General features: G+C 37.3%; 1 protein-coding gene across 11 annotated transcripts in view; it reads right to left on the minus strand.

Moving 5' to 3' along the window:
- The window catches only part of MYO9A (myosin IXA), a 258,450-nt gene that overhangs the window by 155,884 nt on the left and 85,221 nt on the right, over positions 1 to 17,345 (minus strand). For all 11 annotated transcript variants that reach the window (XM_019968212.2, XM_019968211.2, XM_019968209.2 and 8 more), the window contains 3 exons: positions 14,336 to 14,462; positions 4,678 to 4,767; positions 312 to 428 (listed from right to left, as the gene is read on the minus strand). In XM_019968212.2, coding sequence (XP_019823771.1) covers positions 312 to 428; positions 4,678 to 4,767; positions 14,336 to 14,462 — 334 coding nt within the window. The remainder of the gene's footprint in view (positions 1 to 311; positions 429 to 4,677; positions 4,768 to 14,335; positions 14,463 to 17,345) is intronic.

The following is a 17,345-nucleotide window of genomic DNA, read 5'->3' on the forward strand; positions in this document are numbered from 1 at the left end:
ACATAGCTAGGTTAAAAAAACACAAATTAGAAACAATGCAGGCAGCATGATCCTATTTTTACATTTAAAAGCAATTCTGTACAGGTACATCTACAGGAACGTAAGGACATAGAGTAAAAGCTCTGACACACAGAAAGAACGGTTTCCCTGAATAGGGTCACAGAAACAGTAGTAAGGAGAAAAATAGCAGGAAATACTATAAGGTGATACTTATTGCTATATATAATTCTGTGTTTTTAAATGTCATGTATTAACCATTTTATTAAAACAGCTTTTCAGGAAAACTATATTAGAGTCCAACATATGTCTACCTTGGTATTTTGCTCCAAATCTTTACTATTCATAAGTGCATGATTAATCCGAAAAACGATCCAGTCAAACAGGGCACTATATAAAGACTTAGCCATAGAGTTCCTCACTGTCACAGCCTAGGGGGAAAAAAAAAGTTAGGAATCCAAGTGAAATTGGCAACAATCTGGAAAAAAAAAAAAGCTTATTATCTTGAAATAGAAATTAATTTTTATCTCAATATAAATAATTTATAATTGAAGTTTTCTATATATACTCATTAATTTAATCAAACTCAGGAAATCCAGGGTAAAACTGCCATGAAAGATTAAAAAAGCAGAATGTAGGTCACTCAATTCAAAATAGTTTTACTAAAAATTGGGGTATATATTTCATCTAGTAAAGAAAGTAGAATAAGAAGTTTATTAACAAATGAACTTTGCCAGTTAAAGTGAGGAAGAATATTCCAGGCATAGGAATAAACCTGTTAGCAAACAGCTTCAGTTATCTGTGGAATCCTAGTCAGACACTTGAAACAATAGTAGTATCACCACAATTACATTCCTAGTTGTCTTCAGCCTGTCATCCACAGTAACATCTAGAACTTCTTCCTCCCCAAACACTAACAATTCTTTCATTATGGAGTTATTGTGATTTGTTTTTTCCCCTCACCTCAAGCTTTCCCCAGTTTATGGAAACTCTGTATCTATACTCAGTTTTTGTGAAAACCCAAAACTGATCTAAAAAATGAAGAATATTAAAGAAAATTCAACTTTTGGAAGGCACTACAACCTAAAAAGAGGGTTGGGGAAGCACATGTCTTAGACAATTGAATACTATCACTTAAAAAAACAGATCCTAATAATTTACATATTTATTATTTAGGGACTTATTTTGATGTTTATATATTAGAGTACGCACAGAGCATTGATTAAGAGCTCGACTATATTCCAATTTCAGTTTCTTACTTATTCTAACAATTTGAGATTTGTCAACTTGCTGAAACTCTTAGGCTACAATCTTTTCTTACAACTGTAAAATGGAGACAATACTACAACTGACTACATATAAATGATGAATGAATTTCTGAATTTAAGTGAAAAAAAAAGCTTCAAGTTGCTAGAACACACTATAACCTACATAGAAAAAGAGAAAACAGGTATCAAATTCTCTGTCCAACAATTAAAACTTGAAAATAATTGGAAAATGTTTAGAAGTTCTGAGAGAAAAAATAATGTGGACCTAAAATTCTATTCTTAGGCAAGTGATGAACCAAGTATCTTTAAAATATCAAGAAAATCAATAGCAGAATATACAGAGAGAATAATCATTCTATGCTTCTAAGGGGTGGTTGGGGGGAATATGGGATTAAGAAAATCTGATTAAATTCAGCAAAAGCAAAATATTTTAAAACATAGAATAAGAAAACATGCTAGTTGCCATAATCAATATAAATGAGCTGAATTTTTCATTAAAGGACAACTTTTCATATCAAATTAAAAGATTCAGAGAAAATTCAAATATATGAATATGCTTTTTTGCACCATAATTCCCAATATTATACTTTTAGCCTCTTTTCTCTGAAATGCAGTCTTGTCATAGCTTGACCTCAAACAGCTCTCTGCTGCTGCTGCCAAGTCGCTTCAGTTGTGTCCAACTCTGTGCGACCCCCGAGACAGCAGCCCATCAGGCTCCCCGGTCCCTGGGATTCTCCAGGCAAGAACACTGGAGTGGGTTGCCATTTCCTTCTCCAATGCATGAAAGTGAAAAGTGAAAGTGAAGTCGCTCAGTCGTGTACGACTCTTAGCCCAAATACCAATTAATTATTTTCCCACTCAAACAAGATCTTGTTTAGTGTTTCCTGTCTCACTGAATGTTACCAATATTCTTATAGTTGTAGGTACCACAAAATCAGGATTCATGCCTGATGTCTCCTTCTTCCTCCCTGATTCCCACTAAGAACTCATTGCCAAATCTTGTTGACTTAATCTTCTAAATTTTTAAATACACCCATTTCTCCCTATCAGAATGTCACCTTTCTAGATACAGCAGCAAGCATCTTTCTTCTCAGGAGTAGTAACTACTACAGCCTCCAAACTCATCTTTGCACATTTACTCTTGCCCTCTGTGTTAGAATCCTAAGATGGTTCCCAAGACTCCCATCACTGAGTATACATGCTCTCTAAATCCCCTCCCTCTCTAAATCCCCTCACAATTAGTGACAAAAAGACTGTAAAGATGATGGATTTCACTCCTATAACTATCTTATGTTATATGACAATGGTGAAGGGATTTTAAATATATAATTATGGCCCCAAATCAGCTGAAATTTTTAGTCAACCCAAGAGATACTGTCCCAGGTAGAGGTGGCTTACTAGGGAGTGAGCGCGTGCATCAGAGGTTCTCATGTTGGACCTGAAGAAGTAAACTGCTGTGTTGTGTACAGGACCACATGATAGGAAATGCCAAGTACACTCCAGCTGCTGAGAATGGCCCCTGACAGCAAACAAGAAATTATGGACCTCAGTCCTACAAGAAAGTGAATCCTGCCAACAAATTGTGAACCTGAAAGAGGATGTTGAGTCAGATTAAAGAAGAGCCACCAAGAATATCTTGACTTCAGCCTGGTAAAACCCTGAGCAGAGGACCCAGCTAACCCAGCCCCAGATCCACAGAAACTTTCTGATAATAACTTTGTGTTGTATTAAGTCACTAAAGCTTGTTACACAGCTACAGGAAACTAACACACTCTCCTCCAACTGATTGTTCACATTGCTGTCAGATTGTCCTAAAAAAAAAAAAAAAAAAAACCTCTAAGGCAACTTTTTTGCTTAAAACACTTCTTTCCATTGCTCTTCAGATACAATACTAAAATCCTTAAGGACTGCTCTTCATTTTACCCATAATGCCTAGTACAATTCTAGGCACAAAAAGCTTTTTCAAATATTTACTAAATAAATAAATATACCAAACAAACATGCTCAGTCCCTCAATCGTGTCTGACTCTTTGCAGCCCCAAGGGATGCAGCCCACAGGCTCCTCTGCCCATGGATTCTTCCAGGCAAGAATACTGGACTGAGGTACCATTTCCTACTCCAGTGGATCTTCCAGACCAAACAAACATAAACCAAAATAAAACAGGGGCAACAAAAATAATCTCAGAAAGCTGAATTTAAAGTTAAAAGATCAAATAACATAACAAATATTTAATCATCAAAAAAGTTGAGAAAGAAAATATAAAAGCATTGATTTATGTAAAAGAAGAGCAAAACTCTTAAATGGTTTGACTTTTTCTGTGGTCTACAAAGGTGCTCTCAAAGTTGGCAACTATAAAATATGACATAAGATACCTGAATAATGAAGAAACATGGACTTACAGGTACAATCAGGAGAGACCCAAAAAATATGGGATAAATGGATCAACGTCTGCCTAGAAAGCATTCTCTACACTTAAATTACTATTTTCCCACCTCTGTGTCTTCTAGTCTCATATTCTTATCCTATCTTTATAATAATCATCACTATGATTTCTCATCATTTTTGTAAAATTTCACCATAAAGTAGTAGACCTTTCAATAATTTTCCTACTCCTATATACTACCAATATTCTTGGGCTTCCCTTGTGGCTGAGTTGGTAAAGAATCCACCTGCAATGTGGGAGACCTGGGTATGATCCCTGGGAAGGGAAGATCCCCTGGAGGAGGGAAAGGCTACCCACTTCAGTATTCTGGCCTGGAGAATTCCATGGACTGCATAGTCCATGGGGTCACAAAGAGTCAGACACAACTGAGCGACTTTCACTTCACTTCACTTTCATATACTTGAGTGGTAAAACAGTAATATTGGCTCCCTGTAGCAATAAAACTTTAATGGAAGCCTTACTATACAGATGATATTTAAAGCCATGGGACTGAGTGAGACAACTGAGATAAAAAGTATACAGAAGGAAAGACAAAGACTGTCCTATGGAACCCCATCCTTTATCAACAGAATCAGGAAGAAGAAAAAAAAAACAAACAAAAAGAACTGCAAAGGAGTGGCCAACAATGAAAAAGTAACCCAAGAGTATGATGTGCCAGGAGATATGATGCGCTCAAGAAGGAAAAATCATTTGTGTCAAATACTGCTACCTACCTATATAAATCAATTGAAAATTAAAAATGGTGATGAGATTAAGATCATTAGAGAAAAATGTAAGCATACTGTTTTAAGTCACATTCAACTTTAAAAGTTTCCAAGTTGATAGAAAATTCATAATCAAGTTTCAAGAGCCCAGAAAATATTTCAATCAACACTACTGTCATTTTCATTCTATTAAGAGCAAGAATATAAACCTAAACTTCAAAAAGCACTTAGAGCTCCCTGATTTCAAAGAAAATCTATTCATACCTCTGCCAATTTGTATGGTAAAATAAGCTTTTCTCCCACTGTCACAGTCTTCCTTGTAACTAGTGCTTCGAATAGCATCTCTTCTTTAACCTATAAAGCAGAAAAGTAAATTCAATATAAGATTTATAACAATGGTTGAATTACTTATTGAAATGTCAAACAAAAAAATAATGAGAAAAGCAAATATGCAATAGAGAAAAAACAAAAAGACAATACACTGGGCAATTTAATTTCTGGTCAAAGTGGAATTTAAGTGTCCCACTCACCCTTCTTCCCCACAGAAAAGACACAAAGGGTAAATAAGACAGTTTAGTCTTTTTAAAGTTTTCTTTCTGATCATAATAGAAACATGTTTCACTGTGCAGAGTATGAAAAATATACATTAGCACAAAAAATATTTTAAGACAGTCAGTCATAATCCCACAACCCAGATACAAGGACTAAAAAACGACAATACTTTTTTTTCTTAATTCTTATTTATTAACTAAATTTATCTGGCTGCACCAAGTCTAAGTTGTGGCATATGGGATCTGAGCTCCCTGACCAGTAATCAAAGCCAGGTCACCTGCTTTGGGAGCGTGGAGTCTTAGCCACTGGACCACCAGGGACAGCACAACAATACTTCTTGAATTCCAAGAACATTGCAATGGATAGTTACTGATGTTTCAGATGTTTATTCTCACTTACAGATGTTAAACTTCAAAATAAAGCTGATGCTTCCTTTATTCTTACTCTCTCTACCGAAGCCAAAATAATCATGAATTTCTCATGTATCACTTCAGTTCATGTTTTTATACTTATAAAACAATAGTGAGTCATTACCCTGCCACCAGCAAACTCATGACAAGTCAATCACGTTTTAAAATAAGATTACACCATAAAGAAAATAAACCTTCTTTTGGAGCATCCATTGCTGAATCTTCAAATTCCAAACAACAGAAACATATTGAGGCAAATTAACTTCAAAGATGAATAGCCAAAGTTTAAATATAAAAACCTCAACCTTTCAGATATATTTTAAATATTTCAAGAATCAAATTATCAATAATGCAGATTACATAAGCTGAATAGCCAAAGTTTAAATATAAAAACCTCAACCTTTCAGATATATTTAAAATATTTCAAGAATCAAATTATCAATGCAGATTACACAAAATGACAAAACTAAGAAAAAACATATAAAAAAAAAAAACTGTAATATTCTGAGGAGTATTTCTTCATGCAAGCAATTATTATTAAAACTGAACATCGGAAAATGAATGACCTATGCAACAGATGTAAGATGTTTTTAAAGGAACAAACAAATGTAAACTGGCAACAACATGGGCAAAGGTGACTTCCATACCCTTATATAAATTGGTATAATCACTATCGACAGTAATATGTCAGTAACAATAAAGCTCAATATGTGTATATACCATAGACAAGATTTTTCCCCTTGAATTATATCCTAGAATAATTCTCACACATGTTAACAAGGATACATGTACAAGGCCTATCATACTACTATCTATAAATGGAAAATTACAAATAACCTCACTCCCCACTAAAAAAGAAAAATTATGTTTTATTCATATAAGAGAATTTTATACAACAGCTCAAAGAAGAATCTACAATATATAAGCCAACACTGAAAAATCTTAAAAAAAAAATATGAAGTCAAAAAGTCAAGTTTTAGAATGATACATACAGTATAACACATATAAAGTGTGAAAACATTCAGAACAAAACTATATATTCTTCATGGACACATCTACCTATTTTGAAAATATAAAAATAAGAATGGGAATGATAAAAACTAAATTCAACTAGTGGAGGTGATGGAATTTCAGCTGAGCTATTTCAAGTCCTAAAAGATGATGCTGTTAAAGTGCAACACTCAATGTGCCGGCAAATTTGGAAAACTCAGCAGTGGCCACAGGACTGGAAAAGGTCAGTTTTCATTCCAATCCCAAAGAAAGGCAAAGCCAAAAAATGTTCAAACTATGATACAGTTGTGCTCATTTCACATGCTAGCAAGGTAATGCTCAAAATCCTTCAAGCTAGGTTTCAACAGTATGTGAACCAAGAAATTCCAGCTGTACAAGCTGGATTTAGAAAACACAGAGGAACCAGAGAGCAAATTGCCAACATCTACTGGATCATAGAAAAAGCAAGAAATTACAGAAAAAACATCTACTTCATTGACTACACTAAAGCCTTTGACTACACTGATTACAACAAACTGGAAAATTAAGACCTTAAAGAGATGGAAATACCTGCCTTCTGTGTGCAGGTCAAGAAGAAACCGTTAGAACTGGACACAGAACAATGGACTGGCTCAAAATTAGGAAAGGAGTACGTCAAGGCTGTATAGGGTCACCCTGTTTATTTAACTTATATAGACAGTACATCATGCAAAATGCCAAGCTGGATGAAGCACAAGCTAGAATCAAGATTGCCAGGAGAAATGTCAATAACCTCAGATATGCAGATGATACTACCCTAAGGGCAGAAAGCGAAGAGGAACTAAAGAGCCTCTTTATGAAAGTAAAAGAGGAGAGTGAAAGAGCTGGCTTAAAACTCAACATTCAAAAAATAAGATCATGACATTTGGTCCAACCACTTCATGGTAAATAGATAGGGAAAAAATTGAAACAGTGACAGATTTTATTTTCTTGGGCTTCGAAATCACTGCAACAGTGACTGCGGTCATGAAATTACAAGATCTTGCTCCTTGGGAGAAAGTTTTGATGAACTTAGATAGCGTATTAAAAAGCAGGGACATCACTTTGCTGACAAAGGTCTGTATAGCCAAAGCTATGGTTTTTCCATTAGTCATGTACGGACATGAGAGTTAGACTATAAAGAAGGCCGAGCACCAAAGAGTCGATGCTTTCAAACCATGGTGCTGGAGAAGATGCTTGTAAGTCCCTTGGACAGCAAGGAGATCAAATCAGTCAATCCTAAAGGAAATCAACCCTGAATATTCAGAAGAATTGATGCTTTTGAACTGTGATGTTGGAGAAGACTCTTGAGAGTCCCTTGGACTGCAAGGAGATACAACCAGTCCATCCTAAAGGAGACCAGTCCTGGGTGTTCATTGGAGGGACTGATGTTGATGCTGAAACTCCAATATTTTGGCCACCTGATGCAGAGAGCTGACTCATTTGAAAAGACCCTGATGCTGGGAAAGATGGAGGGTGGGAGGAGAAGGGGATGACAGAGGATGAGATAGTTAGATGGCATTGCCAACACAATGGACATAGGTTTGGGTGGACTCTGGAAGTTGGTGATGGACAGGAAAGCCTGGAGTGCTGCAGTTCATGGGGTCGCAAATAGTCAGGCATGACTGAGTGACTGAACTAAACTGATTCATTGGAAGGACTGATGCTGAAGCTGAAACTCCAATACTTTAGCTACCTGATGAGCAGAGCCGACTCACTGGAAAAGACCCTGATGCTGGGAAACATTGAGGGCAGGAGGAGAAGGGGACGACAGAGGATGAAATGGTTGGATGGCATCACCCACTCAATGGACATGAGTTTGAGCAAACTCTGGGAGATAGAGAAGGATAGGGAGGCCTGGCGTGCTGTAGTCCATGGGGTGGCAGAGTTGGACATGACTGAGCAACTGAACAACAACAACAAATTCAAGGCAGAAGGTACAAACTTCAAGATACAATATAAAGGTCACACGTCATGGGAATGGAACGCACAACATGGTAACAACAGTTAATAAAAATTGTATTCCATATTTAAAAGTTGCTAAAAAAGGTCTTAGAAATCCAAATCACAAGAAAACAAACTTTTTGTAACTATGTATCCTGAAAGATGTTGATTAGACTTACTATGATCATTTTGAAATATATTGTATTTTGTATATTTGAAATATATTGTATTATGTTTAACAGCTGGAACTACTGTTGTATCTCAATTATAACTCAATGAAAAACAAGAAATTGTAGGGAAATCATTAAAAAAAAGAAAATCTCAACACTGACTATATAGCTGAGACTAAAAACCAACTTATTTATTTTTAGATGTTTTAATAACATTGTGAATTTTTAAAAAAAATTTTGGGAGTATAGATGATTTGTAGTGTTGTGTCAGTTTCGAGTGTGAGGAAAGGTGAATCCATTGTAAATATACGTGCATGCCTGCTCAGTTGTGTCTGACACTTTGCAACTCCATGGACTGCAGCCCATCAGTTCCTCTGTCCATGGAATTTTTCAGGCAAGAATACTGGAGTGGGTTGCCATTTCTGACTCTAAGGGATCTTCCCAACTGGGTGATCAAAACCGCGTCTTCTGCACTGGCAGACAGATTCTTTACCACTGTGCCACATGCAAAGCCATATTTTTATATATATATTCACCTTTTTTTTAAAGATTCTTTTCCCATACAGGCCATCACAGAGTACTGAGTAGGGTTCCCTGTGCTATACAGTAATTTCCTAATTATTATGAATATTTTTACAAACATAGCCCTTAGCTTTTAGATAACTGGGATTTTATTTTAGAATTTGTTTTAAAAGAATTGGGAAGGAACAGAGGTGAAGATACAGATGAAAAGAGACAGGCCACATTAATAAGTGGTGAAGCTTAACAATGGGTACTTGGGGATCTCTCCACTTTTGACCGCATTTAAAATTTCAATTAATAAAAACTTGGAAAAAAACTAAATTCATAGTAGTATTTATACTTCTGCTGGGCAAAGTACACAGTAGACTTCAATTACATGTAATATTTTATTATTTGGATAATATTTTGAGTCTACAGGTATTTATTTTAACTTTTTCATATATATTCTAAAAAATATTTCATAATTTAACAGAAAAGAGAAAATATGATAAAAATATAAATCAATACATAACAGGTATATAAGAAATGAAAGACAAATTATGTATCAGAAGAAAACATGAGTAGAAAGAACATTAAGAAACATGAATAGAAAGCTAACATCATAGAGAAAAATAATTTAAACATTAACAAAGTATTCACAATGAATACAAAAGTAGTAAGCTTTAAACATTTAATCAACAAATTATTTCTCAGAAAAACACAAATCATCAAAATTAACTCGAACCAGATTTTAAAATCCTGAAAAATCAGTCAACATAAAACTAATTGGAGGAACATTAAATACCATTGGTCATAGGGTTGATATTATTCATATCTTTAACAAACATATTATTCTTGCTAATGATTCTTCTATTAAATGCAGAAAAAAGATTTTAAAGAATGAAAAACTACCCAATTCATTTTAAGGAGCTGATTTAATGCTGGCACTAAAACTTGACAATGATCATACACAAGTCTACACACATAACATAATCACATAAAATACACTTATCTTATTTGGAATTAATAAGCAACCTAAGAAAATATTACTGAATTCAAATTTTAATCAGCTACCTTTATAATTTTCCAAATAGTCTTTAAATTTTATTGGACTTCCCTGGTGGCAGTGGTTAAGAATCTGCCTGTCAATGCAGGGGACATGGGTTCGACCTCTAGTCTGGGAAGACCCCACATGCCATGAAGCAGCTAAGCCCACGTGCTACAACTACTGAGCCTGTCTGTGCTCTAGAGCCTGAGAGCTGCAACTACTGAAGCCTGCTAGAGCCCAAGCTCCACAAGAGAAGCCATCGCAATGAGAAGCCAGTGCACTACAATGAAGAGAGAAGCCCCCTCTCACCACAACTAGAGAAAACCCAAATGCAGCAATGAAGACCCAGTGCAGAATAAATAAACTTCATGGGGGAATTCCCTGGCAGTCCAGTGGTCTGGACCCAGTGGTTTCACTGCCAAGGGCCAAGGTTCAATCCCTAGTTGGGAAGCTAAAATCCCACAAGCCTTAGGGACAAAAAAACTTTTTAAACAAAATAATGATAAATAAAAATAAGGTCTAACTATAGGCAGGACACTCTGGTAGGTGTTGTCAGATCTTGTCTAGCTCCTTAACTTTGAAGATATATCTTCTTTCTACTTATTATTAAAACTTCATTCCTCAAACCACTCCAAATTATAAAGAGGAACCACTCCAAATAAGAAGGAATTTAAGAAGCTTGAATTCAAAAGGTGAGATTTGCTATCAAATCACACTTAGTTGTTAGTCTAACTTTAACACTGGTAAGCCCAGTTTTCAGAATTGGATTCCCGCCCCCCACTCCTTTTTTTTACAAACACCTGAGTTCCTCTTTAAATTTCCTAAATTGCTCTCATTAGTCTCTCACCAAAAAAGAAATATTTCACTCGGACCAGAAGCCTTGGTACTTGCTGAATGCCTAAACTTCTAAGAAAGATTACGAGCCACAGTGCTCTGTATCACCACAATATGAAATGAACGACTAAAATATCGCCTGGAAGTCCTGTCTGAAAGATCTATTTTCTGACCCTCATGACCTTCAAAATTACAGCTTTCAGATACCACACTCCACATTCTGGAACTCCTTTCTAATGAGTGAGTCTAGTTCCAATTCAAAGTACTCCCTCCTGCCTCTTCTACCAGGCTAACTCATTCCATCAAAGTTAATAAACAAACAGCAAGGTATGTACAAAATAATAAAACATTGTAAGCTTAGATAAATAAGCACATCCACAGATCTCAAAGAACACTGCCACTACCTTATAATGGACACAAACTGGTAAACAATTAACTATGTTACAAAGCCAAAAGTGAATTATGCTAAGGAGAAGCAAATTGTTCTATGCTGATGCAATCTGTTTAAACCATTTAATACAGTTAAAACAGATGAAGCAGTATATGAATCAAGATTTGAAAAATAAGTGATATTTTAACAGGAAAAACAAAAGGTTACTAATATGTATGGATGTAAGAGTTGGACTGTGAAGAAGGCTGAATGCCAAAGAATTGATGCTTTTCAACTGTGGTGTTGGAGAAGACTCCTGAGAGTCCCTTGGACTGCAAGGAGATCCAACCAGTCCATTCTAAAGGAGATCAGCCCTGGGATTTCTTTGGAGGGAATGATGCTGAAGCTGAAACTCCAGTACTTTGGCCACCTCATGCGAAGAGTTGACTCATTGGAAAAGACTCTGATGCTGGGAGGGATTGGGGGCAGGAGGAGAAGGGGACGACAGAGGATGAGATGGCTGGATGGCATCACTGACTCGACGGACATTGAGTCTGGGTGAACTCCGGGAGTTGGTGATGGACAGGGAGGCCTGGCGTGCTGCGATTCATGGGGTCGCAAAGAGTCGGACACAACTGAGCGACTGAACTGAACTGAACTGATTATTAAAAAAAAAAAAAAAAATTGGAAATAATTAACATGGTCTTCAATAGGTGGGCTTCCCTAATAGCTCTGCTGGTAAAGAATCCGCCTGCAATGCAGGAGACCCCTGTTCGATTCCTGGGTGGGGAAGATCTGCTGGAGAAGGGATAGGCTACCCACTCCAGTGTTCTTGGGCTTCCCTTGTGGCTCAGCTGGTAAAGAATCTGCCTGCAATGCAGGAGACCTGAGTTCGATCCCTGGGTTGGGAAGCTCACCTGGAGAAGGGAAAGGCTACTCACTCCAGTATTCTGGCCTGGAGAATTTCATGGACTGTAAAGTCTATGGGGTCGCAAAGAGTCAGACACGACTGAGCGACTTTCACTTTCACTTTCAATAGGTGAATGGACAGGCAAACTGTGACACATGCACATTATGGAATAATATTCAGCAATAAAGAGAAATGAGCTATCAAGCTAGGAAAAGACACTGGATGAATCTTAAATGTATACTGCTAAGTGAAACAATTAAGTCTGAAAACATGATATATTAATACTATATGAATCTATGTTACATTGTGAAAAAAGCAAACCTACAAAGCTAGTAAAAACATCAGTATTTTGTAGGGAGGGGTTGAATAGGTGACACACAGGGAAGTTTCAGGGCTGTGAAACTAAACTCTTTTGTAAGACACTGTAGTGGAGGATACACAACATTATGCACTTGGCACAATCCATGCATATACACATACCTAATCCATGAATCTTACGGTACATAAATTTTTAGCAAATCATTTACGATGCTGGAGGAATCTCAGGAAAGAATGCAGGCCACGACACGGAAACTATTTGACAAATATATGGAACAACCTCAGTGAAGAGGGAAGAAGGAAAACGTACTGACCTAAATAATCTTGGAAAGGAACGGTTACCCAATCTATTATTCTTTTCTGGAGACTCCCACGGACAGAGGAGCCTGGCAAGCCACAGTCCATGAGGTTGCAAAGAGTCGGACATGACTAAGCAACTAACACACACACACAGTTGACTTACAATGTTTCAGGTATACAGCAAAGTGATTCAGTTTTATTTATATATATAAATACATATCCTTTTTCAAATTCCTTTCCATTATAGGTTATTATAAAATACTGAATACAGTTCCCTGTGCTATGCAGTAGGTCCTTATTGTTTATCTATTTTACATATAGTAGTATGTATCAGGTAATCCCAAATTCCTAATTCATCCCTCCCTCCCATTTTCCTTTATAGGTAACCATAAATTTGTTTTCTACGTCTATGAGAGTATTCCTATTTTGTAACTAAATTCATTTGTATCATATGAGAGTCCCTTTGATAGCAAGGAGATTAAACCAGTCAATCTTAGGGGAAATCAAACCAGTCAATCTTAAGGGAAATCAACCCTGAATACTTGTTGGAAGGACTGATGTTGAAGCTGAAATTCCAGTACTCTGGTCATCTGTTGCAAACAGCTGACTCATTGCAAAAGTCCCTGATGCTGGGAAAGATTGAGAGCAAGAGAAGAGGGTGTCAGAAGATGAGATGATGGCTGGATGGCATCACTTCAAAAGGCATGAATTGGGCACACTTCAGGAGATGGTGAAGGACAGAGAGGCCTGGGGTGCTGGCCAAGAGGTCAAAAAGAGTTGGACATCTGAACGACTGAACAACAACATCATATTTTTATATTTCACATATAAGTGATACCATATACTATCCCTCCATCAGTTGCATAGTTTGGAAATATTTTCTCCTATTCCGTAGGTTGTCTTTCCATTTGTTTATAGTTTCCTTTGTTGTGTAGATCATGTTTATATAGACAGTCACATAAAAATATTTGGAGATATGTGAATATACTCAAGGTGAGTTTATACATACATATTTCCTGTTCTATCAGAGGAGAGGACCCATTAAAAACTATACCCGTTTTAAGATGAGCAGTTAGCTGAGAAGACATGAGGAATCATAAGTCCAGGAAGAAAGAGTAAGGTAATGGGGAACTTAATGTGGGAAGAAACGTCATAGGACATGAAGACATTTGACTCCTATTTAGCTATGAAGAAAGAAAAAGTAGTACTCTTTTCTCCACCCATCTGGACACCCCATCTTCCAACAAAATAATGTGACCAACATCCTACTATGTAGGAGAAAATTTACGAAGACCTAGAACATGATATAGTAGAGAGTGAAATATTCATCCTATTCAGTAAATTTAGGAGTTACAGATATCTGGGACAAAGGGAAGCAGGGGAGAAAACCCAAATCTTCTAAACAGTCTGGCACACATAAGAGAAATAATTCCAATTTCCGGAGTAACACTATTAATTAAAAGTATTAACCCATTAATACATACAAAATAGTTACACAAAATAAAAACTGAAAAGTTACCAGTATTTGAAATGAAAACTGAGAATGTAATCACTCACTTCTAATAACTCTGAGACAACAGGCAGAACTTCAGGATTACAGATATCTATGGAGTCATCCCGGTATGTCTTCTTTTTATAACAGATATTACCCAAATGTAGTATTGCTGAGAGAAGGGAGAAAATCCTGTGAAAATAAAACCATAAATTACAGCTTGCTTATGTGACTTCTCTTAAGCTTATTTCACTCTAAAATTCTAATGAAGCAAATTAACCAGTACAGAGTATTCAGTCTTCAGATAAATAAGAAATATGAGGATAATAATCATAACTACAATTTCTTGAGTGTTTACCATGTCGGGCACTGTGCAAAGTGCTTTATATAAATCCACTTTAAGAACTGTATCTACATCAGATATACAGATACAGTTGTTTGAAGGGGACTTTTTTCTTTTTGTTTTAAATTTTGTTTATTTATTTTTGACTGTACAGGGTCTTCATTGCTGCACAGGCTTTTCTCTAGTAGTGGTATGCAAGCTTCTCATTGTGCTGTCTTCTCCTGTCACAGAGCTCGGGCTCTAGAGACTGCAGGCTTCAGTAGCTGCGGCACATGGACTCAGCAGTCGTGGCTGCCGGCTCTAGAGCACAGGCTCAGTAGTTGTGGCGCACAGGCTTAGTCACTCCATGGCATGTGGGATCTTCTCAGATAAGGGACTGAACCCATGTTTCTTGCCTTGGCAGGCATATTCTTTACCACTGAGCCACCAGGGAAGCCCTAAAGGGGACTTAATATTGTCTGAATCTTCTGTGGTGTTTCAAAAGTCCATGACTTTCTAAGTGCTTTTTATGCTACCTGAAATGTCCTTTCCCTAAACTGTCTATTTCAGATCTACTGAATTAGAGATATCAAGGGAACATTTCATGCAAAGATGGGCTCGACAAAGGACAGAAATGGTATGGACCTGACAGAAGCAGAAGATATTAAGAAGGGGTGGCAAGAATACACAGAAGAATACAAAAAAGATCTTCACGACCCAGATAATCACGATGGTGTTATCACTGACCTAGAGCCAGACATCCTGGAATGTGAAGTCAAGTGGGCCTTAGAAAGCATCACTATGAACAAAGCTAGTGGAGGTGATGGAATTCCAGTGGAGCTATTTCAAATCCTGAACGATGATGCTGTGAAAGTGCTGCACTCAATATGCCAGCAAATTTGGAAAACTCAGCAGTGGCCACAGGACTGGAAAAGGGCAGTTTTCATTCCAATCCCAAAGAAAGGCAACGCCAAAGAATGCTCAAACTACCGCACAATTGCACTCATCTCACATGCTAGTAAAGTAATGCTCAAAATTCTCCAAGCCAGGCTTCAGCAATACGTGAACCATGAACTTCCTGATGTTCAAGCTGGTTTTAGAACAGGCAGAGGAACCAGAGATCAAATTGCCAACATCCGCTGGATCATGGAAAAAGCAAGAGAATTCCAGAAAAACATCTGACTATGCCAAAGGCTTTGACTGTGTGGATCACAATAAACTGTGGAAAATTCTGAAAGAGATGGGACTACCAGACCACCTGACCTGCCTCTTGAGAAATCTGCATGCAGATCATGAAGCAACAGTTAGAACTGGACATGGAACAACAGACTGGTTCCAAATAGGAAAAGGAGTACGTCAAGGCTGTCTATTATCACCCTGCTTATTTAACTTATATGCAGAGTACATCATGAGAAACGCTGGACTGGAAGAAACACAAGCTGGAATCAAGATTGCTGGGAGAAATATCAATAACCTCAGATATGCAGATGATACCACCCTTATGGCAGAAAGTGAAGAGGAACCAATAAGCCTCTTGATGAAAGTGAAAGTGGAGAGTGAAAAAGTTGGCTTAAAGCTCAACATTCATAAAACTAAGATCATGGCATCTGATCCCATCACTTCATGGGAAATAGATGGGGAAACAGTGGAAACAGTGTCAGACTTTACTTTTTTGGGCTCCAAAATCATTGCAGATGGTGACTGCAGCCATGAAATTAAAAGACGCTTACTCCTTGGAAGGAAAGTTATGACCAACCTACATACCATATTCAAAAGCAGAGACATTACTTTGCCAACAAAGGTCCGTCTAGTCAAGGCTATGGTTTTTCCTGTGGTCATGTATGGATGTGAGAGTTGGACTGTGAAGAAGGCTGAATGCCAAAGAATTGATACTTTTAACTATGGTGCTGGAGAAGACTCTTGAGAGTCCCTTGGACTGCAAGGAGATCCAACCAGTCCATTCTGAAGGAGATCAGCCCTGGGATTTCTTTGGAAGGAATGATGCTAAAGCTGAAACTCCAGTACTTTGGCCACCTCATGCAAAGAGTTGACTCATTGGAAAAGACTCTGATGCTGGGAGGGATTGGGGGCAGGAGGAGAAGGGGACGACAGAGGATGAGACGGCTGGATGGCATCACTGAGTCGATGGACGTGAGTCTGAGTGAACTCCAGGAGTTGGTGATGGACAGGGAGGCCTGGCGTGCTGCGATTCATGGGGTCGCAGAGAGTCGGACACGACTGAGCGACTGAACTGAACTGAACTGAATTAGAATCCTTAAAAGAAAGGTCTTAGAATTTGTATTTTTCTAAACAAAGTAACCAAGGTGATTTCTTTATTATTACATTTTTTAAATGCTTTCCCACATCATATTATACTGATCATCATATTATAATGCCTTTTTTAAAAACAGTAATGGAGACCACTGGACTATATGATCTAATATTAGGCCCTTACTGTGAAACATCTACATCTCAATTGTCCTTCCCTCCTGTCTCAGAAGAACACATGCCTCTCTTCCAGCCAGTAGATAATCCCTATACTTGGGCTCTACATCTCATGAACTCAGTTTACTCAGGGATGTTATTATACCTATTTTCTGTCTCTCACCTAAACTTGACAAGAACTTTCTATGAAAGTAAGCTCACCTGTCTTTTACTTTAAGCAACCCACCCTTACACCCCACATTGTTTCCTTCCCTTCACAACAAGCGTCATAAAGCAACAGTTAAGGAAGGTACATGGAGAGGTTTGGG

This window comes from Bos indicus, chromosome 10 (assembly GCF_029378745.1).
Source record: "Bos indicus isolate NIAB-ARS_2022 breed Sahiwal x Tharparkar chromosome 10, NIAB-ARS_B.indTharparkar_mat_pri_1.0, whole genome shotgun sequence".
Lineage (NCBI taxonomy): Eukaryota > Metazoa > Chordata > Mammalia > Artiodactyla > Bovidae > Bos > Bos indicus.